The sequence below is a fragment of the Narcine bancroftii genome, chromosome 5 (assembly GCF_036971445.1).
Source record: "Narcine bancroftii isolate sNarBan1 chromosome 5, sNarBan1.hap1, whole genome shotgun sequence".
NCBI lineage: Eukaryota > Metazoa > Chordata > Chondrichthyes > Torpediniformes > Narcinidae > Narcine > Narcine bancroftii.
In genome coordinates, this window is record NC_091473.1 from 189,875,287 (window position 1) to 189,900,703 (window position 25,417).

At 54.1% G+C, this 25,417-nt stretch overlaps 1 protein-coding gene across 11 annotated transcripts in view; it reads left to right on the forward strand.

Annotated features, from left to right (window-relative positions):
- gatad2b (GATA zinc finger domain containing 2B) overlaps positions 1-25,417 on the forward strand; it is a 100,685-nt gene that overhangs the window by 73,293 nt on the left and 1,975 nt on the right. For 7 of the 11 annotated variants that reach the window (XM_069940324.1, XM_069940325.1, XM_069940323.1 and 4 more), the window contains 7 exons: positions 823-921; positions 2,155-2,322; positions 5,203-5,506; positions 7,597-7,799; positions 11,324-11,443; positions 16,834-17,014; positions 19,736-19,972. In XM_069940324.1, coding sequence (XP_069796425.1) covers positions 823-921; positions 2,155-2,322; positions 5,203-5,506; positions 7,597-7,799; positions 11,324-11,443; positions 16,834-17,014; positions 19,736-19,869 — 1,209 coding nt within the window. In that variant the 3' untranslated portion in view covers positions 19,870-19,972. Of the gene's footprint in view, positions 1-822; positions 922-2,154; positions 2,323-5,202; positions 5,507-7,596; positions 7,800-9,311; positions 9,439-11,323; positions 11,444-16,833; positions 17,015-19,735; positions 19,973-25,417 lie in introns of those variants that run through there. The other 4 variants (XM_069940317.1, XM_069940321.1, XM_069940322.1 and 1 more) reach the window with 4 other exon arrangements.

The following is a 25,417-nucleotide window of genomic DNA, read 5'->3' on the forward strand; positions in this document are numbered from 1 at the left end:
TGCTCCTGCCAGGTTCCCGCATCTTCTTCACCAGAGTGCGTGAATGAGTTGCCAGTGGCAGAGGTAGAGGTGGGGACAATTATAACATTTAAATAAATTTGAACAGGAAGGGCTTCGGACAGCAGTGTGGAGCTGGTAGTTTGGGCTTGTTTCTGCTGCCTGGATCCCTCCAGGAGGTCAATTTGACAGGACCCAACTCTGTGCCGCACTCACTGACAGTGCGGAAGGGGGCAGTTTGAGCCGTCACCATCAGATTGAGGGGCCGGAAGTTGAAGGGCATTGCACCTTGCAGCACCTCCCGCTGGGGTGAGAACCGCTTGGACACACACAGGAGCTAGCCAAGGGTCTGGGGAGGGGACAAATGGGCTCCAGGAAATGCCGAGAGCGGGTCACGGAGCAGGATTAATGCCTGAGAGGCCTGCCGCAGTTGTCTGACGAAGATGGAGCCAGGTCGTGAAGAGCTGGGGCAGGGTGTAGCTGCACTGAATATCACACCTTAACTAAAGAATACACTCACACGTTTCTTACAGCACCCCATGAAGTCGACTTTCTTTTATTAAACCCTAAACACAACAATGTTTTCTTTCCAAACACCGCCTAGCCAAGCCCCTCTGACCTTCTCATTGGATCTCCGCTGCATCAGTGATTGTGACGTTATCTCTCTGCTCCTCCTCCAAGGATCAGCGACTGGGAGAAGGGATGGGACGGAGATTGGGGAACAGGAGTGGGGGCGGCCCACGGTGAGGGAGGGAAGGCGAACCTCTGCGGTCGGTGGTGACCTGGTGCTGGTGTTAACCAAACGCCTGTCTGTGTTTGTTCCAGGTTCCCGTGGTACAGAGCACCTCGTCCACTGGCCAGTCCTCGCTGGCTCCAGGAGGCCAGCAGCTCTTGTCCAAGCCCCCGTCCCGGCCGATCTCTCAGGTATTGGATCCTCAGAACCTGTGAGGATCTCAGGTAGGCGACCCGCTGGGCTTCGCTGGCACCAGCTGGAGGCAGCGCTTCGCCTTCCCTCACGGCACTGTGTCAGAGGGTTCCTCCACTGCCGTTCGCCTGCACGCCCATTGCGGGAAAGGGTAGACCTAGGCCCGCATTCCCCTCCGCCGTCGCTCACCAGCATGCACACCGCAGGCATGGATCAACCCAGGCCCCATCCCCTTCCACTGTCACTCCTCAGCCCACCCACCATGGGCACAAATTGACCCAGAGCTCATCCCCCTCCACTGTGGCTCCCCAGCCCACCCACTGTGGCCATAGACCCAGCCCCCATTCCCTTCTACTGTGGCTTTCCAGCACACCCACCCTGTGCACAATTCGACCCAGGGCCCAGACACCTCATAATGCGGACCACCTACAGCCACACTGTCCACACCCCACCCTACCCTCACACTATAGTCACACAGTTCACACCCCACCACCCCCTCACACTGGACTGGCTACAGGTGGGCTGTCCATACCCCACCTCCCTCATGCCATGGACCAGCTACAGGTAGACTTTCCCACCCCCCTCACCCTGCAGATCACCTACAGGTGAACTGTCTGCACCCCACCCCCCAACACTGTGGATCACCTATAGGTAGACTGTCCACACCCCTCCTCCCCTCACTGTGGACCATTCTGTCTTCTACTCCCCGCTCCCACTCACCCTCCTGTCCACCCGAATCCCATCCAGCAACTGACCCCTCCATCCCCATTAGGTACTACACCCGTCTCCACTCAGAATCACACCCCATCCTCCAGGCCCCCACAAAATCATTGCCCATGACTTCCCCCAGCTCCCTGCCTTTATCTCCCTCCATCCCTGCCTTTACCCCCTCTATCCTTGCCTTTACCCCCTCCATTCTTGCCTTTACCCCCTCTATTCTTGCCTTTACCCCCTCCATCCTTGCCTTTACCCCCTCCATCCCTGCCTGTACCCCCTCCTTCTCCCTGCCTTTTCCCCCTCCTTCTCCCTGCCTATGCCCCCTTCTCTTGAGGTTTCAGGTGTGCTGGGTTATAGTGGGTGGGCATGTTGTGGTGGGACCCCTCTCCCCTCCCATCCCCAGCGAGGGCTGGCCCCACCCTCTGGGCTTGCGGTGGAGTAAGCCGGTGTCTGATGTCCGCTCATTTGTGTTTGTCTGTGTGTCTGTCTGTCTCTTTCTCTCTGTGATGGTGCAGTGCCATCCGGTCATCAGGTCGGTTCCTAACAGCACGCTGCCTCAGCTGCTAATGTCCCAACGTGTCATCGCTCCCAGCCCAGCCCAGATGCAGAACATGAGGATGGCAAAGCCAGGTCTCATCCACAGCCCCGTGTCCAGTCAGAATCCCACAGGCACCTACCAAAAGGTCAGTCTCGTTCTTCCCCCTCCCCATGTCAACCTTCTGCTGGTCAACATGGTCGGGTAATGTTGCAGCTTTTTCAAATTCTGCTGAGACCACACTTGGAGTATTGGGTTCGAATTTGGTCACCTCATCACTGGAAGGGTGTAGCGATTGACCAGGATGTTGTGAGGATTCATGAGCATGACAGATGACCCTGCTCTTTGTGATTTTTATAAATACCTGAGGAGAAGTTGTGAAGGATGGGTCAGTAAGTTTGCGGATGATATGTAGGTTGGAGGAGTTGTGGATGAAGCTGATCGTAGATTACCACAGGATATAGATAGGATGCAGAGTTGGGCAGAGAAGTGCCAGATGGAGTTCAATCCAAGCAAATGTGGGGTGATGCACTTTGGAAGGTCCAACCTGAAGGCTGAGTACTTAATAATGTGGAGAAACAGATGGACCTTGGGTTCCAAATCCATACATACTTCTCTGAAGGTTGCGCACAGGTTTTAAAAGTTTAATTTTAAATTTGAATTTAAACATACAGCCCTTTCGACTCAGGAGCCCTGCCACCCAATTGACCTACAACCCCCGCTGCATTTTGAGCTTTGAAGGTTGGTAGGATAGTTAAGAAGGCCTGTGGGACGCTGGGCTTCATTAGTCGGGGGATTGAGTTCAGGAGCCGTGAGGTCATGTTACAGCTCGACAAATCTCTGATGAGACCGCACCTGGAGCATTGTGTTCAGTTCTGGTCACCTCATTGTAGAAAGGATGTGGAAGATGTGGAGAGGGTGCAGAGGAGATTCACCAGGATGTTTGCCTGGATTGGAGAATGTTAGCAGAGGGAGGAGTTTTTTCTTTGGAGCGAAATAGGATGAGAGGTGACTTGATAGAGGTCTACAAAATGATGAGAGACATGGATAAGATGGACAGCCAACACCTTTTTCCCAGGTGGGAATAGCAAACACTAAAAGGACATCTGTACTTAGTGAAGGGAGGGAAGTTTAGGGGAGACACCAGGGGTAAGTTTTTTTTACACTGAGAGTTGTGGTGACTGGAAAGAATTGCCAGGGGTGGTGGTGGAGGCTGGAACATCAGGGGCATTTAATAGACAGGGACATGGATGGAAGAAAAATAAAGGTAAGGAAGGTTTAGTTTTTTTTTTGTCGGAATATATAGGTCATCACATTGTGGGCTGAATTGTGCTGGAATGTTCTATGAAGCATAGTTAGCCGAGCTTGGGATTCTCTCTTTGGAGAAAATGGACGAAGAATGAGAGGCGACTTAATAGAGGTTTATAAGATTAAGAGGAGAATAGAACAGGAGAGCAGAACTCTGGTTGAAGTCCATCTGTTAGACCCCACTTGGAGTATTGAACTCAGTTCTGATCACCTCATGTAGATGCTTTGAAGAGGGTGCAGAGAAGATTGACCAAGATCCTGCCTGGATCGGAGAGCATGTCTCATGAAGCAAGACTGACAGAACTAGGGCTATTCTTGTTGGAGCGATGGAGAATGAGAGGTGACTTGGAGCTGTCGAAGATTATGAGGGGTTTAGATGGGGCAGCCAGCCAGCACCTGGGGCAACAATAGCAAATAGTGGAGAACATCTGTTTAAGCTGAGGGGAGGAATGTTTAGGGGAGATGCTTTTTCACACAGAGAGTGGTGGGTGCATTGCCAGGGTTGGTGGTGGAGGCTGGAACGATAGGGGGCACTCAAATGACTCTCAGTCAGGCATATGGATGAAAGAATATAGAGGGTTATGGGTGGGAGGGTTGGATTGGTGTGGTGTAGGGTGTCATAGGTCAGCACAGCACTGTGGGCCGAAGGGCCTCCACTGTGCTGTACTGTTCTGTGTTCAATGGTCATCGTACAGAAACCTGCTGTTTGGCCCACAGTGCCCATGCTAGCCATCCACACTGATGCCTTTTTTGCCTCATGCGTAGAGCACCTAAAATTCATCTCTGGAGTTAAGTGAGATACTGAAAACATTCATGAGAGTTGATGGTGTTATTATCATATACACAAGTACAACGTGTGCATGCACCATAATTCCTATTTGCTGCAGGTGGACAGATGCGCAGTAAATTACCACACTATTCCAAGATGAAAAAAGTGATAGATAACTATTCACAGCTGTAGCTACTGCAAGAGAGCGGGTATAATGAACAGACCTTTTTTAGTGGTGCCAGAGGGTTTCGGGTAGTACTGGAGCGTGGGGTGGGGTGAGCGCAGGATGGAGGCACCCGATTCCTGCCCTGATTCTCCCCTCCCTCCAGCAGGGGTTGAGTGTGGGGATGTGTGTGGGTGCAGGGTTGCTCCTGTTCTGACTAACTCCCCCCCCCCCCCACCTCTCCACAGAGGTGGGAGTCTGGGATGTGTAGGTGGAGGTGTGAGGCAGGGGTATGGGGCAGTGGGAGTGGGGAGGTGCTTGGGTGTACCAGTTCTAACCCTGATTCCCCCTCTCTCTGCAGGGGAGGGTGTGTGTGAGTGGGTGTGGGGTGGAGATAACAGTTACTGCCCTGACTCACCTCACCCACCCTGCCCTTTCTCCATGGGGTTGGGAGTGTGGGTCAGGTGGTGTGGGAGTTGGTTGTGTGATGGGAGTGTGGGTGGGTGTGGGGTGAAGATACCAGTTCCTGCCCTGACTCCCCTCCCCACCCCACCCCCCCGCCTATTCCCCATGGGGTTGGGAGTGTGGGTCAGGTAATGTGGTGTTGTGTGACGGGACTGTGGGTCAGGGTGTGGTGTAGAGATATCAGTTCTTGCCCTGGCTCTCCACCTCTCTCTGTCAGGGGTTGGGTGGGGAGGTGTGGGTCAGGGTGTATGACGGGATTGTGGATGGGTGGAGAGGGTGGAGATGCCAGTTCCTGTCCTGACTTCCCCCACCTCTCTCCACAGGCCGGCCAGTCCATCACAGCTCCGCGCTCCACTCCGTCCTCCCTGTACATGAGCGTGCCAAGCCACGTGCAAGCGGGCCTGAACACGGCTGCGGGGGCCGGGGCGGGGGGCCTGGGCGATCCCAGCAGCAGCCAGGCTGCCGCCAAGCTGGCTCTGCGCAAGCAGCTGGAGAAGACCCTGCTGGAGATCCCACCACCCAAGCCCTCGCCCCCCCTGCTCAACTTCCTGCCCAGTGCCGCCAACAACGAGTTCATCTACATGCTGGGGCTGGAGGAGGTGGTGCAGAGCGTCATCGAGAGCCAAGGTGGGTGGTGGGGGGAGGATTCCCAATGGGGCAGTGGTCCCCATGGGGTGACGGGAACCCCGTGGAGTAGTCGGTGATCCCTGGGGGGCAGGTGGTGGATCCAGAGGGGTGGACAGTGGACCCAATGGGGAGGATGGTGGTCCCCATAAAAGTAGGTGGGCTGTGGGACGGGATGATCCTCTCAGATGGGGGAGGGGGGGAGTTCCCCCATTGGGTGGTTGGGCATCCCTGAGAAGCGTAGGAATCCCCCATGAGCTGGTTGTTGGTCTCCGAGGGGAGGATTAGACCCTGTGAAGTGGGGAGGATCTTGTGGGCAGGTGGGCACTAGCCCACACCCCCTCATCCTTCCCGCCTCCAGCACAGCAGGCCATTCCCCCATTGTGGTACTAGCCCATGCCCCCTTATCTGTCTTGCCTGCAGCATTTCAGGCCATTTCTCCTGTCGAGCGGTGACCCATGTCCTTCCCGTCTGCAGTACAGCAGGCTATTCTCCTGTTGAACTGTGCAAGCCCCTTGTCCTTCTGCCTGCAGCACAGCAGGCTGTTCCACTGTCAAGCAGTGCTAGCCCATGGCCCTTGTCAATCCCACCTGCAGCACCACAGGCTGTTCCCCTGTCTAGTGGTGCTAGCCCATGGCCTCTCATCCATCCTGCCTACAGAACAGCAGGCCATTCTTCCATCAATCAGTGCTAGCCCCCATTCCGTCATCTGTCTCGACCGTAGGATAGCAGGCCCTTTGGCCTATCACTGGCTCTCAGCACTGACCCCGACCTCACATCGTGGTACACTCTCAAGGGTCAGTTGCTCAACCCCTCCACTCTGGTCATGCAGGCATCAAGTGTGACTCGGTGGGTCAGGTAGTGTCTGCGGAGGAGGGAATTTACAGCCAATGTTTCGGTTGGGGTGGGGAAAAGAAAACCCTGCATAGATCCTTAAGGAATTTTGTACCCTTCCACAATAAAGAGCCCACACATCTTCCCTGGCCTTTCTGCCCCTCGATGCAACTAAAGCAGGATTCCCTTTGTCCTCACCTACCATCCCACCTGCCTCCGTATCCATCATACTAATCCCCACAATTTCTGTCAGCACACCATGATTCCACCACCAGACACATCTTCCCCTCTCTGCCTTCCGCAGGGACCGCCCCCTTTGTAACTCCTCATCCACTCATCCCTCCCCCCCACCAATTACCCCTTCAGCATCTAACCCCTGTGGCCGCAGGAAGCGCCACGTTTGCACCCTCCCCACCATTTGGGGCCCTAAACTGTCCTGCCAAGGGAAGCCACAATTCTGAATCTGCGGCAGTCATCTACTGGACTTCGGAGAGACTGGACGCAGACCGGGAGACTGCTTCGCCAAGCATCTTCGCTCCGTCCCCATCAGTGGCTGGGACCTCCCAGTGGCCAACCACTTCAAATCTGCGTCCCACTCTCGAGCTGACACGTCTGTCCACAGCCTCTTGTCGGGTGGCATTATCATCGACATCTCCAGTTTCAGCTAGCCCACTCCCTCTCTTCCCCATCTCATTTTCTCCAGCTCTCCACCCCCTTCCCTTTCCATTCACAGAGCCACCCCATGCCCTCCCCCACCATTTTATTCAGGAGCCTGTCAACATTTTCCATACCTCAGTCCCGAAACATGGGTTCTGCATCTTTATTTTTGCTACATAAAGTACAAGGTTTGACCTGCTTGAGTGAATTTCTCCAGCCTCGTGTCTTTAACTTAAGTACATAGCGCGGTTGGTTTTCTGAATAGTAAACTAAATGGGACCCTTTCCCGAGACGAGAGTCAGGAGGAGTGCTGTTCAGTGAACAGAGGGTTGGATGTGAGCAGTGCTCATTTTCTCGGTGCCAGAGCTCACCAAAAACGGCAGTAAGGAGGTGCCTCAGCCACCCCATGAGGCGTCCTGAGCAGCCCCCTTTGCCGGAGCAGCCTTGCACCCCTGGATGTGAGGCCTGGGGAGGGTGTTGGGGGGACCTTTGCCAGTGTAACGGCTGCAGTTGAATCCCCGAACAGCCGAGGATGCCTGGGGCCAGACTGGACCTCTCCAGTCAACCCTGCAGCTGACTTCTTTTCTCCTTTCCTCCGCCAGGGAAGGGGCGCCTCCAGCTGTCCCACATCGACCCCTTTGTCTGCTCTCAGTGTCGAACAGACTTCACCCCTCACTGGAAGCAGGAGAAGAGTGGCGGCATCCTATGCGAGCAGTGCGTGACGTCCAACCAGAAGAAGGCACTGAAGGCAGAGCACACCAACCGGCTGAAGACGGCCTTCGTCAAGGCGTTGCAGCAGGAGCAGGTGCACCACGTCAGCTCGGTGACAACCTAATCCATTCCCCGGCCCGTCTGCTCCCTGTCTGTACCCAAATGTGCCTTAAACACCCAGCGTGCTCTGAGTGAAAATTAACGTCCCCAGAACATTAAACACACAACATTCCGCACAGTACAGGTCCTTCGGCCCATGATGTTGTGTGAACCTTCTCCACAACAATCTAACCCTTCCCTCCCTCACACCAGTGGACCTTCTACAGCTGCTTTCAGGTGGCCAGAATACCTGACTGTAAAGCCACTTGTTCTACCCCAATGTGGCTGTCGGGTGGCCACCTGAAAGTGGAGAACCTGGCCAGGAGGAGCACTTATCTAACCCTCCTCCTGTAGGTATAATCTCCAGCTTTGAGAATCCCCCTCCCTGTTACACCTGGAAGTAGCAGTGGGACGACAGCCACAGTCCACAGGAGCCAGCGTTCGTTTGGACGCGGCTCTCCTTCAGGTGACAGAAAGGCGTCTTCTCCTTGGCCACCTGAACGTCCCAGCTGCACTCCCCCAGCCGCATCTGCTGGCGCGTTATCTGCGTCTGAGCACTTGAAAGTGGCTTATTTTTCTTTCATCCATGTGTCCGTCAAAAAATCTTTTAAATGTCCTTATGGTGCCAGCCCAGCAACGCATTCCAAGCACCCATCCCTCTCTGGAACAAAACGTCTCCCCATCACTTTCCTCCCCTCACCTTAAGCTGACCTCCTCTGGTATTGTTGTTGCCCTGGGATAAAGGGGCTGGCTGTCTGCCCTGTCAGAAGACAGATAGGAGCAGAAGTGGGCCATTCGGCCCATCAAGTCTGTTCTACCAGTCCGTCGCAAGCTGATCTATTCTCCCGCTCAACCCAGCTCAATCTCTGCCTGAAATATGCCCAACAATCTGCTGCCACCGCCACCCGTGAGGTAGCAAATTCCAGAAGTTCACCACGCCCTCCGCATCTCTGTTTTAAAGTTGTCTTCCCCGCCCCACCTGTGCCCCTCATAATCTTCTGCACCTTTATTAAGTCACCTCTCATCCTTTGTCGTTCCAAAAAGAAAAGCCCCAGCTCTGCCAACCTTGCCTCATGTGACACGTTCTCCAATCCAGGCAACATCCTAGTAAATCTCCACACCCTCTCCAAAGTTCCCACCTCCTTCCTGTCACAAGGCGACCAGAACTTTCACCCTTGCCGTGAACTTCTTGTTTTTGACACCTTCTGACCTCACGAGCACTGACTCTCTGCCCTGTCCAGGTCTCTCAGAATGTTATAAACATGGTTAGCGCAACGCCAGGATTACAGCGCCAGTGACCAAGGCCGGCATTTAAATCCCGCGCTGTCTGTAAGGAGTTTGTATGTTCTCCCCGTGTCTGCGTGGGTGGTCCGGTTTTCTCCCACCCTTCAAAATATACTGAGAGTTGTAGGTCAATTAGATATAATTGGGCACGGGCTTGTGAACTGGAAAGGCCTGTTACCGTGCTGTATGTCTAAATTTAAAATTTTTAAAAATATTGTTACAGGTCGCCCCTCAGACTCCAATGCTCGAGAGAGAACAACATTTCCTTTGGTAGCTCATCTGATAGAGCAGAGGATAGAGAGGGGACGTTGGCCCCAGCAACGTCCCGCTCCCAGCAGGAGCGGCGCACGATGCTACCTGGACAGGTAGATCCCGAATTACGATGGGTTTTGGTTCCACGACTCGCATCGCATGGTGAAATTATTGTGAGTCGAGATCTACCTGTCCAGGTAGCGTCGTGCGCCGCTCCTGTCGGGAGCGAGGACGTCAGCCTCCTGACGGCAGCAGGAGGCCGACGTCCCCATTGCTGCCGGGAGCCTGAGGTGGTGCCTAGTAATTAGGGCAGCGGCGTCACCTTGCAACCTATATTGTGTTTTGGAACACGTGGCGATTGTCGTCGCTCTCTCTCCTCCCCCTTCAACCTCTAGCCACTTTCTGTGTGCGAAGCGACATTCAGGTGGCAATCCTGAAGGCGCTGATCTGGCATCTGAAAGGTCCGTAGTGGGGAGAGGCGCCGCGGAGCAAATGCTGGCTCCTATCGACCATGGTCACAGTCCCGCCCGCTTTCAGGTGCTCAGGGGGAGCGCTCAGAAGCAGAGAATACAGCTACCTGAGTGAGGGTTGGGTAAGTACTCCTCAGGGCCGGGTTTTGCGCTTTCAGGTGGCCTCCCGACAGCTGCATTTGGGTAGAATATGTGGCTTTACGTTGGGGTATTCTGGCTACCTGAAAGCGGCTTCTCTCTCCCCTCCCCAGCGACGGCAATCTGTGCATGAGTTCCAAAACACCCTTTTTTAAAAAAAAATGGCGCTGGGACAGATAAAGCACGTTTCCTTGACAAGACTACAAGAGGAGCCCCAAAATGACAACGTTTAGGGTGGGGGGAGGGGGAAGTGATCTGCACGCGCTGATTGGACGGAGAAGGAAAAGCAAAAGCAACCACGTTGATAACTCCGACTTACCTTTATTCAGTACCAATTCTGATCGCCGTAACTCCCAAATATTGTAAGACGGAACATCGTAAGTCAGGGTCGGAAACACTGTCATCCTTGGGTCACTGCTTCGACTCAAGGGAGCGACACATTTCATGCGCAACGCTGTTACAGCGCCAGTGATTGGGAGCGAGAGGGGTTTCGAATCCAGCACCGTCTGTGGGAAGCTTGAACTCCTCGTGTCCGTGGGTTTCCTCCAGGTGCTCTGGTTTCCTCCCACCCTTCAAAACATACGGGGTTCGTAGGTCAATTGGTGCATTTGGGCGGAGCGGGCCTGTTGCCGTTCTGTATGTCTACATTTTTTAGAAATTAAGAACAATCTATTGGTCTGACCTCTGAACGGTGAAGTCACTGATCCAGGCAACATCGTGCTTTGAAGACCAGAACAGTACACGCTACTCCTTATCACACAACGTCCTTAGAGACCATGGACTGTAAGACCCTTTAGCTCTGGCTTTGCCTGGAGCCTGATGTTCCTACCTTCGCCAGCAAGAGTCACCGCCAAGCAGTCAGCCTGGGCCAGAGGCACCAAGGCCACACTCCTGCTTGCCCTGGCCCTTACCTTGCAGGGCCCCTGGCACCAGTTCTCGCATATCCCTGGACCACAAACCCCAAACACGCACACCAGGCCTGTCAAACGCCAGATCACATCAGACCACCCCTCCCCTCCACATCGACAATGCGCCAACCCCACCCCTCCCGCCTCTACCTCTTGTGTAAGATCCACAAACAAGTCTGTCCTTGTTTCTGCACTGAACATCTCCTTATAACCATGTCTCCTTCCCCCCCCCTCTCCAGGCCCAGTCCCTCTCAGCTACATCTGGGACCCCTCCTCAACTTCTAATCCCTTGCCTCCCACTGTCTCGTCTTCACCGTTGACGTCTAGGCCTGCCGTCAGGAAAGTCTCAAAGCCCTTCCCAGAACCACGCCACCAACCATTCCCCACTCCACCATTGTGAGCTGTTGTTTCCCTGCTTCCCCAACTGACCTAACACGGAGCTGCTCTCTCTCTCTCTAACCTGGCAGGAGATCGAGCAGCGGATACAGCAGCAGGCGGCAGTGGTGTCTGCTTCCCCCACTTCTGTGTCGGCTGGTGTGGTGATCAACAAACCCGAACCACTCATCAGGCACCCCCCGCTCCGGCAGGTGAGTCCATCTCTCCCAGGCTCCGAGACCAGGGAAGGTGAGGAACCAGAGGCTCGAGGGCTGAGAGGGTCAGAAAGGTATCCCATGCATAGCACAGCAGGACAGACACAGTGCACAAGTTGCAGCGGATTTACAGAAAGAGATCAAAACAGGAAAATCTGGGGTCGAATGCAACACACTCACACACTCTCACTCATGCAGCGTCCAGAGGAAGTCTGAGGCCGATGACATTTCGGGTCTGAGCCCTTTGCAATGAATGAAAAGGTGGGGAGGAGCACAGGCCAACCGGTAAGAGGTAATGGGTGGACACAAGTAGGAGGGTAGAAGCGATAGGGGGAGGGGTCAGCTCTCTGAATGGAGAGGGAAGGGGGTGGAGAGCTGGTGGAAAGGAGGTATAATGAAGGAGAGAGGCTCCAGGGAGGGGAGAAGTCGATTAATGCCGTCTGGTTGGAGAGTGCCCAGGCGGAATATTAGGTGTTGTTCGCTCAATTTGTGGGTGGCTTCAGTTTGGCAGTGCCTGAGGCCAAGGATAGACATGTGGGATTGGAGTGGTTGGCCACTGGGAGGTCTTTGCTGTTGGAGTGCAAAGAGCAAAAGGGGCTCAACAAAACAATCTCCCAGTCTGCGTCCCGTCTCTCCAGGGTGCGGGGGACTGCAAGGGGAGCACCAAATGCAGTACAGGCAGCCCCCCCAGGCTATGTATGTCTAAGTTATGAGCAACTCGACTGTTCCCCAATTTGTATGTGACCACATTACCTCACAAACAGTAAATAAGAACCACAAGTACCTGTTCCGCCGTTGCTTGGGAAAATTGGGACAAAATGGAGCTAAACACGACACTGATAAGCAGCAAAAAAGGTGGAATGCGAGAGTAATGTGAGATGCACCTAAATGAGTTGTAGAACAAAAAAGTGAGCAAAGAATGGGGGCATCAGATGAGAGAAATTCTGATGCACAAAAAAAGAATTAACATTGGCGGTTCTGAGCAATATTAAGAAGGTGTGGGCATTAGATGGGTGGTTAAATCCCAGGGACCAATAAAATGTTGGAAAGTGTATGGTCATTGCACTTAGATACAAGAAATAGACAGGGAGAAAATTCAAAATTCCGAGATGCAAATGTCCTTGTGCAGGATCCCCTAAAGGTTAACGTCCAGGGTGAGTCGGTGGCAAAGAAGGTGAATGCATTGTTGGCGTTTATTTCTACAGGAATAGGATACAAGAGCAGGGATGTGACTATAAAACACTGGAGTACAGGAAGTCTCTGACCTACGGCCATAATTAAGACCAAAGGATCAGTTGTATCTCAGAATGGACCTATGTCGGAATTGTGTACTTACCTTGTTAGTCGGCATCCCGGGGTCTGTAGGCTGAGCCACCTTGATTCCTGTGCACATGCGCGAGTCTTCCAGTTGGCACATGCACAGTAGGTTCACATCTTGGAGTTCGGTTGGCACATGCACGAGAGTCAAGAGCGCGAATTCATTATCGCTAGGGCGTTTAACTCTCGTGCATGTGCCAACCGAACTCCAAGACGTGAACCCACTGCGCATGCACCAACCAAAGTCTCGCGGGTGCGCACAGGAATCAAGATGGCCACACCCAGCCCGATGGACCTTGGGACTAATAAGGTAAGTATGTACATTTTGGCTTACACGCCTTGTATCCCTGTTGTAGTTTGTCAAATGCTACATAAACCACGAAAATTTTATATTCAACAAATTTTCAGTTGTATGTGCGGATGGACGCAAGACGTATAGGTTGCAAGTTGGGGAGTACCTGTACTGTGTACAGTTTTGGGTGCCTTATTTGAGAGAAGACATGTTGGCATTGGAGAGGGTTCAGAGAAGATTTACTTGAATGATACCTGGAATGAAACAGTTAGCATATGAGGAACGGCTTTTGGACTGTACTTGCTGGAGTCCAGAAGGATGTGGGGGACCTTATAGAGGTATTTCGAACGCTGAAAACTGGCAAGGATGTTTCCAACAGTAGGGGATTCTCCATCAAGAGATCACAACTTCAGGATAAAAGGGCTTCAATTTAAAACAGGGATGTGGAAAACTTTATTTAGTCAGAGGGTCGCGAGTCTGTGGAACTTGCGGCCACAGGCGGCTGTGGAAGCGAGGTCGTTGTGTGTGTTTAAGGCGGAGATCGGCAGGCATTTGATGGGTCAGGTCATCAAGGGTTATGGGGAGAAGGTTGAGGAGTGAGGCTGAGTGGATGGATTAGCTCATGATTAGAATGGCAAGGCAGACGCGATGGGCCAACTTCTGCTCCTTTATCATGTGGTCTCACCCCCCAGAATATTCTGGGGAAATGGAGGAAGTCCCTGGGGCTGAAGGCAAGGTGCTGGAGATCTGGAATGTTGCTCCTTCATCGATGAAGAGCTGCAAAAATAACTGCAGGCCAGTGTGTCTTGCTTCAACGTAGTGCAAATTATTGGAGAAACTTCGTGGGATAGGATTTGCATTCAGTTAGATCCACAGAAGGGAACTCCTGTGTCAGGCAGCATCCCCTGAGAGAAATAGACAGTCGACCTCTCGGGCAAAACCCCCCTTATTGAGGCCAGGGCTAATGTCAAAAGTGTGTGATGGCCTGAATCATTGACTGTTTCCCTCAACGACCGCTGCCCGGCGGACTGCATCCCTCTGGCTCTCCGTGGGCTGCTCGGCATTCTGCAGGACTTTCGTTGTTCCTCCCGTCTCGCTGACCTGGCCCCCAAGAAGAAAGTCTGCAGATGCTGGGGTCGAGCGCAGCATGCAGGAGAAGCCCGGCAGGTCACGCAGTGTCCACAGGAAGTGAAGGGTGACCCACGTTTCGGGCTTGGAAGCCAAAAGCTCGTTTGAAGTCAGGGCGATAGAGAGATTGGAGGAACAATACATCATAATTCCTTTGGGCACCCTCCAACCAGATGGCAATGACATTGACTTCTCCATTTTCCATTAGCGCCCACCCCTTCTTGTCTCTCTTTTTCCCTATCCTTGTCTCCTTTTCTCTTTCTCCCCTACCCTCCCTTCTCTCTATATCCTTTCTTCCAGCACCCCATCCTCTCTCTCTCTCTCCTCCATCCCTCTTTTTCCTTCCTTCCAGCTCTGCATTCACATGAGACAACTGTAGAGACAGACAAAATCTCCTCAAACTCTTCACAAAGTGTAGCCACTGGCGAGCCTTCATAATTGCATCGACACGGAGGCCCCAGGACAGAACCAACATTCAGGAAATTGAAGTCCTTAACACTTTCCACTGCTGACCCTTTGACGAGAACTGGTTTGTGTTCTCCTGATTTCCCTCGATCAGCTCCTCGGTTTTGCTAACGTTGAGTGTTATTGTTGTGGCATCACTCAACTAACTAATCTGTCCCCCTCCTGTATGCTTCCTCATTGTTATCGGGGAGCGGGGAATGACTGGAACTGGCTTGTGGAAATCAGGTGCAGTAAAGGGGCATTGAGGCCGACACATGATTAGTCAAGGGATGGAATGAGTACAGAAAGGGTCAGTATACATGTAGTGGGCCAAAGGGCCTGCTTCTGAGCTACTCAGCTCACTTAGTTTCTGAAAGCTCGGTGGCGAGGTGGACTGGGAGGGAGATTGGAGGGCAGGCAATGGAAATGAGCAATGACAGATTCTGGCAGGACGGAATGTGGGGAAATGGTAGGTCTTGGCTCGAGACAGTCTAAACCCCAGGGTGATTCTCACAGTGAGTGATGGAGAGATGTGGGTATTCTGTGGGGCCCAGATAGCCTTGTGCATCAGTCACTGAATGTTAACTCTAGGTATAGCAAGCAGTTGGGGTGGTGTGGTTGACGTAGCAATTAGCACGAATCGATCACAGCAGGTGTTTCCTACCACCCTTCAAAACCTACAGGGATTGTGGGTTCATTGGGGTATTTGTCCCATCACACACTCCTGGGGTCAGACACAGAGTGACACTCCCTCCACACTGTCCCATCACACACTCCTGGGGGGGTTCAGACACAGAGTGAAGGTCCCTCCGCACCATCCCATCACACACTCCCGGGGTCAGACACAGGGTGAAGCTCCCTCCACACCGTACCATCACACAATCCCAGGGTTGGGCACAGAATGAAGCTCCCTCCGCACCGTCCCAACACACACTCCTGTGGTTCAAACCAGTGTAAAGCTCCCTCCACACCGTCCCATCACACACTCCCGTGGTTCAGACACAGAGTGAAGGTCCCTCCGCACCGTCCCATCACACACTCCCGGGGTCAGACCCAGAGTGAAGCTCCCTCCACACCGTCCCATCACACACACCTGTGGTTCAGACACAGAGTGAAGCTCCCTCCACACCATCCCATCACACACTCCCGTGGTTCAGATACAGAGTGAAGCTCCCTCCACACCGTCCCATCACACACTCCCGTGGTTCAGACACAGAGTGAAGCTCCCTCCGCACCATCCCATCACACACTCCCGTGGTTCAGACACAGAGTGAAGCTCCCTCCGCACCATCCCATCACACACTCCCGTGGTTCAGACACAGAGTGAAGCTCCCTCCACACCGTCCCATCACACACTCCCGTGGTTCAGACACAGAGTGAAGCTCCCTCCGCACCGTCCCATCACACACTCCCGTGGTTCAGATACAGAGTGAAGCTCCCTCCGCACCGTCCCATCACACACTCCCGTGGTTCAGACACAGAGTGAAGCTCCCTCCACACCGTCCCATGACACACTCCTGTGGTTCAGATACAGAGTGAAGCTCCCTCCACACTGTCCCATCACACACTCCCGTGGTTCAGACACAGAGTGAAGCTCCCTCCGCACCATCCCATCACACACTCCCGTGGTTCAGACACAGAGTGAAGCTCCCTCCACACTGTCCCATCACACACTCCCGTGGTTCAGACACAGAGTGAAGCTCCCTCCGCACCATCCCATCACACACTCCCGTGGTTCAGACACAGAGTGAAGCTCCCTCCACACCGTCCCATCACACACTCCCGTGGTTCAGACACAGAGTGAAGCTCCCTCCGCACCGTCCCATCACACACTCCCGTGGTTCAGATACAGAGTGAAGCTCCCTCCGCACCGTCCCATCACACACTCCCGTGGTTCAGACACAGAGTGAAGCTCCCTCCACACCGTCCCATGACACACTCCTGTGGTTCAGATACAGAGTGAAGCTCCCTCCGCACCGTCCCATCACACACTCCCGTGGTTCAGATACAGAGTGAAGCTCCCTCCGCACTGTCCCATCACACACTCCCGTGGTTCAGACACAGAGTGAAGCTCCCTCCGCACCGTCCCATCACACACTCCCGTGGTTCAGACACAGAGTGAAGCTTCCTCCGCACCGTCCCATCACACACTCCCGTGGTTCAGATGTCCGCCACTCGCCTTAACAGCCAGTTTCTCCTCTTGCAGCAGCCTCCGTCGCAGTCGTCGCTCCAGCGCGGCCTCCACGCCTCGGCCCGCAGCGTGCTGTCCACCTTTGCCCAGGGCCCCCAGCTGCATGTGGCCAGCGGCCTCCTCGGCATGCCAGGTAAGCATGCAGTGCGGACAGGAGCCCAGAGCCGAGGACGAAGGCTGCACGTCACCAGCTCAGGTAGACACACAACGTCCTTCCGCCTTCTCTCTCCTGCCTCTCTCCCTGAAACCTGTACAAGAGTGGGCGCCCTCACCACAGGAGGGGTTCATTCCCTCCCTCCCCTACCCCCCACTCCTGCTTTCTCGCCTGCAGTTCTCAGTGCTACGAACCACTCCTGGGTCCTCCACCATGCCTCTTACTGCTCGGACTGCCCGCTTGTTCAGGTTTCAGTGCTACTGATGTTCTCTTTGAAGCCAACGTGGAGGGTTTAAACCTCCCAGTTCTGCCAGGTCCTGTCCTGCGGGAGAAGGGGAGGGGAGTGGCGGGGAGGGGGGTTTGGTGGTATTGGTGATTGGTGGTTGGTCCTCCTTGGGAATGCAGAGTGGGGAGAGTGGGGTAGGTGGGTGGGTGTCCTGAGGTACAACGGGAAATGGAACTGGCCTCTGCGGGGGGAAGACACCGACTGGTGCAAAGTCCCTCCCAGTACGTATCCCCTTCGTGCCAGCTCGCACACCCCAGCACCCACTTCCAAAGTTGGCTGATCCCTCCCTACCAGCTTGAGCTTCTTGCCTTCACAGTGTGAGCCGTTCCTCTCTCCCACTCCCATCTATGAGCAAGAGTTCCCTTCAGATTCCACACCCTGCTGTTTGTGGCTTGACTCGGCTCAATGGAGGGACACTGTCTCCCTGGGGACTGGATCTACCGGCACACTGCCTCTCCTTCTGGGGCAGTCCTAATCTCTGGCTTCCTCTGTGTGGTCCTTCAGGACTAATCCTGTCCTCTGCACACTCACAGACGGTATGGTGGTAGCCTCACTGTGTGTCTGACCCCCGGGAGTGTGTGATAGGCCAGTGCGGAGGGAACTTCACTCTGTGTCTGAATATATCCATTATTCTCTTGCCTCCTCACCATTCCCTTCCTGATCTCTTGACATTACAGCCCAGAACACACATTTCCTAAACCAACTCATTGATCCTTTTTAAATTTTAATTTTAAATTTAGACATACAGCACTGTAACAGGCCATTTTGGCCCAAGTGTCAGTGCCGCTCAATTAACCTACCCCCGGTACGTCTTGAAGAGCCCCTGGAGAAAACCCACCCAGGCAGGGGGAGAGCATACAAACTGCTTACAGAAACTGCATGATTTCAACGCTAGTTCAGTCCAGATCGCTAACCATTTTGCCAACCATGTCCCGTTGAATACCAGTCCAGCCCTTGCTCCGCTCCCCTTTTTTCTGGGAAGGGGAATTGAATTTTTTATTGCCATGTGTACCGGGAATCTTTAACTGCCAGGAGTGCAGTTTTGGTCTCCTTGCTTGAAGAAGTATCAACTGGTTTTGAGGGGGTTGCAGAGGGAGATTCAACAGCGAGATGTGGGGGTTAGCCTTTGAGGACAGTCTATCATCTGGGACTGTTTTTCTTTGGCTTGGCTTCGCAGACGAAGATTTATGGAGGGGGTAAATGTCCACGTCAGCTGCAGGCTCGTTTGTGGCTGACAAGTCCGATGCGGGACAGGCAGGCACGGTTGCAGGGGAAAATTGGTTGGTTGGGGTTGGGTGTTGGGTTTTTCCTCCTTTGCCTTTTGTCAGTGAGGTGGGCTCTGCGGTCTTCTTCAAAGGAGGTTGCTGCCCGCCGAACTGTGAGGCACCAAGATGCACGGTTTGAGGCGATACTAGCCCACTGGTGGTGGTCAATGTGTCAGGCACCAAGAGATTTCTTTAGGAAAATGAGACGAGAAACACATAACAATTTAAAGGGGGTTGTTCCCACAGGGAGGTGAGAACAAGGAGTTAAAAGCTCCTTTTATCCACAGGCATCCCAGTAAATTGGCCATGCAGTGTCCTGGGGTAGGAAGCCCTTTGAGCCGTTTCCATGGGTCACCCTTAACTGGGGACACTAACTGCTTTTCCACTGAATGTCTCCAGGGATCAGAGCATTCGACCTTCAACTGGAAACAGCCAGACTTTCTGCTGTCCCTTTTCCACTGGTTTTATCAGCACACAGGTGTCGGCAAACACTGGTAGTACAAGTACTAGGGGTATCGGCAGTTAATCCCCGGTGTGAAATGATGTCATTTGACGCCGGCGTTTGGGACAGTGTTCCTTTTCCACCGGACCCTGACCCAATAAATTCCCACTTAATTCCTGGGGATCGGACGCCTGTGGAAAAGGGGCTGAAGCCTCAAGGATTGGTGGGGGTGGGGGGAGCAGATTCAGGATGGAGGTGAGGAGAAACTGCTTCTCCTGGAGAGGAGTGAAACCGGGGAATTCTCTGCCGTTGGAAGCAAGGAGAAGCTGCCTCATTTGCTGTGTTCAAGGCACCCGATAGATGGGTTTTCGTCACAGGGATGGGAAAATCGAGGGAGCTGGGGAGCGGGCGGGGAAGTTGAGCTGGTCCACGATCAGACCAGTGAAAGGGGTAACAGGCTCAACTGGTCAAGTGGCCCATGCTTTTGCAGGTGTTCACGAGGAGCATATCCAGGTGAAAGCGTTCCCCGTCACCGGTTCATGGGGGAAGGTCAGCCTTGTGGTGGTGGGGTAACCGCTGGGGTGAGGGATCGACCCCTGGGTGAGGGCTCGACACTCTGGGGAGAAGACAAGATCAGGGATGGGTGAGGGACGAGTGGCCTCAAAGATCAGACCTGCAGGAGGGAACCAGCAACTCTCACACTCTCTCTCTCTCTCTCTCTTTCTCCCCCTCTCTACCCCCTTCCCTCTCTCTCTCCTTCCCCCTCTCAGGGGTCAACATGTCGTACCTGAACGCCGGGGTCGGGGGTCAGAAGGGGTCGAGCCTGGCGGAGCGTCAGCGCGAGTACCTGCTGGATATGATCCCCCCAAGACCCATTTCACAGGCCGTCAACTCGCAGAAGTGAGGAGGCTGCGGTGGGACCCTCGCACATGGCCGACGCCTCCAGGAACAGCCCTTTCTTCCCCCCCCCCCCCCCATCGCCTCCAGGAACAGCCCTTCCTCCACCACCATCGCCTCCAGGAACAGCCCCTCCTCCCCCCTTGCCTCCAGGAATAGCCCCCTCCTCCCCCCTCCATCAGCTCCAGGAACAGCCCCTTCCTTCTTCCCCCCCTCTATTGTGAGGAAGTCCTCCTCTATCTCCCTGTGATCCGTGTCCACTGTTCATGTCCCTCTCGGCCCCCAGGTCCCCCTTCCCCATCCCTGCTCGCTCTGCGACATAAGGCAAGGGTGGTCCTTCACACGGCGATGTCTTTCCCTGCCTGCCCTACTCTCCCACTCCCCTCCCACCTCACACTCTTCCTTCTGCTATTTTCTAGCCCAATCGCGACCCCCCCCACCCTCACCTCCATTGAAACCCTCCCTCCCCTCCTCAGTTCCCCTTGCCTCCACTCCCCTATTCCCTTCCCTCCCCAACCCTCACCTGACCCTCCCCCCACTCCCCACCCCTCCCTGTTCCCCCTTCTTCCCCACCCACCCTTTCCCTTCCCCGTTCCCTTCCCTCCCCACCCCTCACATTTCCCCCGACCTCCCCTGCCCTGAACCCCTTCTTTCCCAACCCTCCCTCCCCAGCCCTCCTTCCCCTTCCTGTTCCCAACCTCCGTTACACCTCTCTCCACCTACTTATCCCTCCCTCAAAATTCTACCCCTTGCCCCTGGCTGGAAAGCAGTGCCACGACCCACTGTACCGCCTGAGGCCCCAGCATTGGAGGGAGCATGAGGAGGGGTCTTTCTGCAGTGGGAATCACCAAGTGTATGTTTCAGGGTCTGGGAGACAGGAGGTGGAATGGGGAGAGCATGGAATGCAGTGAGGCAGCGCGCCCAATGGTTTCTGCCACCCCATCTCCGGCCAGAGAGGGGCGATGTTGAGCTGTAAACAGCTGTGGTTCAATCCCTGAACCCCAGAGCAGGAAGTAGCAGCACAAACCCTGCCTCCCTGCAGTCAGTACACCCCCTCCTCGTTTCCCTGTCTCCCTCCTCATCTTCTTCCTCAATCCCCACCTCCCTCATCTGCCCTTCTCCCTCCTCGTCTCTTCAACACCCCATCCCGCATCGTCTTACCCTCCACCCACATATCCCCCTCCCCTCGTCTCCTCCTCGCATCTCCATCTCCCTCCTCCTCTAATCTTCATCTCCCTCCTCCCCTTGTTTCCCCATTCCTCATCTCCCCGCTCCCCCTCATCCCACATTTCTCCTTCTCTCGTCTTTCCCCACATCCTTCATCCCCTCTCCTTTCCTTGTCTCCCCCCCCCCTTCCTCCTCATCTCCCCCTCTCCTGGTGTCCACATCTTCCCTCATCTCCCCCCTCTCCACTCATCTCCCCCTCTCCCCACTCATCTTCCCTTCCTCCTTGTCTCCCCCCTCATCTCCCCCATTTCCCCCTCCCCCTTTGTCTCCTTTCTCATCCCCCAACCTCCTGACCCCATCGCCCCTTGTCCCTGTGTGAACAACACCTGCTCTCACTCCTCACTGCCCCCATCCCCACCTGTCCTCCTGACAGGGAGTAGCCCTGCAGCCACAGGAGGTTTGACAGAGCGGGGAAGGGGGTAAACTCCCCCACCCCAGGGTCACAGCTCCTCGGTCTGTGTGTGTGAGCAGCTGTCCCTGACATGTGTTGGTGGTGGGATGGGAGGGCTTGGAGTGGGGGGAAAGGGTGGGGAGGGGGAATTTTTTTTGTGCATTGACAAAGTCAAGTTACTCTCTAAGAGACCAACAGTGCCGCCCCCTATCTCCCACCCCCAGATGGTGCCCTGCTCCCCTCTCAAAGGGCCTGCCCCGTCCCTGTCTTGGAGCCCCATGCTCCCTCACGTCTCTCGGACGAGACGTTAAACCGCGGCCCCGTCTGCTCTCCCCTCCTTTCTCCTCTCCTCCGGCGGACGTTAAACACCCCTTCACCCAGCCATCGGAGAGAGCAGGGGGGGTGAGAGAGGCTTCCACATGGTTCCCACCCACCTTGGGGGAGGAGGAGATGGGTCAAGAACTTCGTGTACCTTCCCCCCACTCTGGGGCGAAAGGTTTAAGTCCCTTCTCCCAAGATCAGGAGCCTTGTGCCTACTCTCTCTCCACAATCCCCACCCTAGTGAGGGTGGGGATGGGGTTTCATGCCCCCACTCTTCTCCACCCCAGGTGTCCCTTCACCCCCTGCCCCAACTTTCCACAGGAGAGCCTTAGTGTCCCTTCTCACCCCACCCCCCCCCCACTCTTCACCTGGTGGGGAGCTTGGTGTCACCTTTCCGCCCACACTCCCCACTATGGTGAGCGAGTTTCTTCCCCCATTCCACACCCAGCAGTTGGGGGGAGGGGCGGGTTTGGGAGGATTTATGCCCCCTCCCCCAGGAACTGTAGGGTTTACCCACCCGGGGTGGGAGGTCCTGCAGCGACAAGCGCTGGAGCAGCCACAGCAGAGGTGGACAGGCAGGGGAGGTGGCTCCTGCGCCCCCCCCCCCCTCACCTGCCCATGCTAGCCTCAGTCTGGATCCCGACCAAGCCCCTTTCACCCCACCCCGACCAACCGAATCTCGGGGAGTGGTGGCCGCGTGCAGCACCTGGGAGGTTGGGGAGGGGTCACAGACAAGCCCCTGCCGTCGGTGTGAGGCTGATGTGTGTTCTTGCCTCCAACCGAGTATCTCCTCCCCCACCCACCAAGAACATTGCCTCCCATCAACCCCTGCCCCCACCCCAAAGCAGTTGTTTCAGTGGAATCTCACCTATTGCTGCCCCTACACAGTGTTCGGGGTGGGGGGTCCACTGTCTCTTTAACCTGTTACACTGGGGTCACTGCTCTTGCTCTCTCCCCCCTCCCTCATTTAAACTTAATTTAGATTTTTTTTCTTTTTATTTGTCCCCCTTTTTAAAATGAAGCCCAGAGCTGGTAGGTTGTTGTTGCATACGCATCATTTTGTATCGTACTGATTTTTGTGCACTCCATGTCTGAAAATGGACGGGATAAAGTAACTGCCAACAATTGGTCATTCAATGGCTGACAAAATAAGCAAGTTTTTTCAAAAAAAAACCTTTGTAATATTTATTACGTACAGGTTGTGTTTAATAAGGAACCAGTTGAAATCTCCTGAGTGAGATGTGTATGTGGTAATAAATCAGGTCATTATGTCTTGAATGAGCTGCTTCTGGGCTTTCATTGTGGACCAAGAGGGGGTCGGCAATAGATGGGAGCCTCCCCCCCACCCCACTCTCGTATCACCTCTCCTCTCCTCCTGCGCTGTCAAGGCTGTCTATATTTCCCCGCCCTTTCAAGGTCTCTCGGTGGGGAACCAGTTGGCCGCGCACGTGGGCGCTGGAGGAACCCGTCTGCTGGATGGGTTGCAGCGCAGGCCCTTCGGCCCGTAGTGGCGTTCGAGAGCCTCGCCGATGGGCGTTGGCAATTGTGTCTCCCCGCCCCGTCACAATCTCCGACCCACCAAATTGTAGTCGGCACCTCCCCTGTTCTCCTTCGGTGAAGGTTCTGTCTTTGAGCTAAGACTGAGGTTGACATTGAGTTCATGTTTAATCAAGGGAAGAGTACTGAAGTGGTTTCCCAATGCCTTCTTCATATAACAATTTACAGTACAGAAACGCCATATCGGCCCCTCTAGTGCACACTGATTTAAGTGAACCTTTTCTAGTCCCACCTACCTGCTCCCTGCCCATAACCCTCCAACCCCCTCACATCCATGTACTTATCCAACTTCCTCTTAAATGACAAAATTGACCCTGCTGCAACCACCTCTTCCGGACGGTCATTCCACTCAGCTACCCCTCTCTGAGTGAAGAAGCTTCCTCTCATGTTACTTCTAAATTTCTGCTCCCAACCCTTAACTTATGACCCCTCGTTCCAATCTCCCACCCTCAAATAGAAGAGCCTATTCACATCTACTCTATCAATCCCCCTCATAATTTTAAATACCTCTATCAAATCCCCCCTCAACCTTCTATGCTCCAATGAATAAAGACCCAGTCTACTCAATCTTTCTCCGTATTCAAGATACTGCAATCCAGGCAACATTTTCGTAAACCTTCTCTGCACCCTCTCTACCTTATTTATATCCTTCCTATAATTTGGAGACCAGAACTAAACACAGTACTCCAAACCTGGCCTCACCAATGCCTTGAACACTCCCAACATCACCTCCCAACTCCTATATTCTATGCTATGATTTATAAAGGCCAGCATACCAAAAGCCTTCTTCACCACCCTATCCACATAAGAATTCTGGGCGGGTCACCCTGGCCACTGATCGTCAGATTCATCGGCTCAGGAATTCTTCAATTTGTAACACCCATCCACTGACTGCAATCCATGGCTTCGCGTGACCTTGACTGGGAGGCTGCACAGGCACTGCACCTTGCCCAATGGTGACCTATCGGACGGAAGGAGTCCCTTACACCCCCTTTAGCAAGGCAATTGTGCAGCATCGACACTAGTGTGCCGGCCTAGGTGTACCTAAACTCTCCCTCATAACCCTCGCCCATCCATGAGCCTGTCTGAGTCATTAAATGTCCCCTATTCTTCCAGCCTCCACCACCACTCCTGGCAATGCATTCCAGGCCCCCACAATTCTGTGTTTAAAAAAAACCCCTGACGTCTCCCCTAAACCTTCCTCCCTTCACTTTGTACAGACATCCTCTGGTGTTTGCTATCCCGCCCTGGGGAAACAGGTGCTGACTGTCTGCCTTATCCATGCCTCTTGTAATCTTGTTGGCTGCTCCCTCCCTGAGAAACAGGTGTGGACTCTCCACCCGATCTATTGCCTCTCAGAATCTGGTAGACTTAAGTCACCTCTCATCCTTCTTCGCTCCAAAGAGAAGGCCCCTCTCGCTCTGCTAAGCTTGCCTTGCCAGGCATATTCTCCAAATCCAGGCAACGTCCTGGTAAATCTCCTGCGCACTCTCTCCGCAGTCTCCGCATCTTCCTGCAATGAGGTAGCCAGAACTGAACCAGGGCTGCAACGTCACTTAAACGACGCAGTTCCCCCCGACTAGTGAAGCTGAGATCGCCATGGGCCTCCTTAAATATCCTGTCAACCTGCCCGGCAGCCATTGAGAGATGTATGGATTCAGACCATAGATCTTCCACGCTGTAAAAAAAAAGCGACCTGGCAAACACCCAGATTCAAAAAAGATAGGGTGGGTGGCAGGCAGAGTAGCACAGGCTAACAGGTGGGACAAGGTGCCGAGTGATCGGGACTGTGAAGTTCATTTTATTATCGTCTGACTGCAGATACAACCAGATTAAACTGTACCCCCAGACCATGAGGCCCACACACACAAAAGACAGCATTTAATCGTCACATATATCCCTGAAAATATATATAAATATTTTGAGATGATTTACTCGGTTACAGGCTACCAAACTCACGGACTGCAGGAAGAAGCTATTTCCCAGCCTGGCCGTCCTGATCGGATTCCAGCGCTGACAGTCTCTGAATAAAACCCCCTCCCTCCCCCCCACCACATTC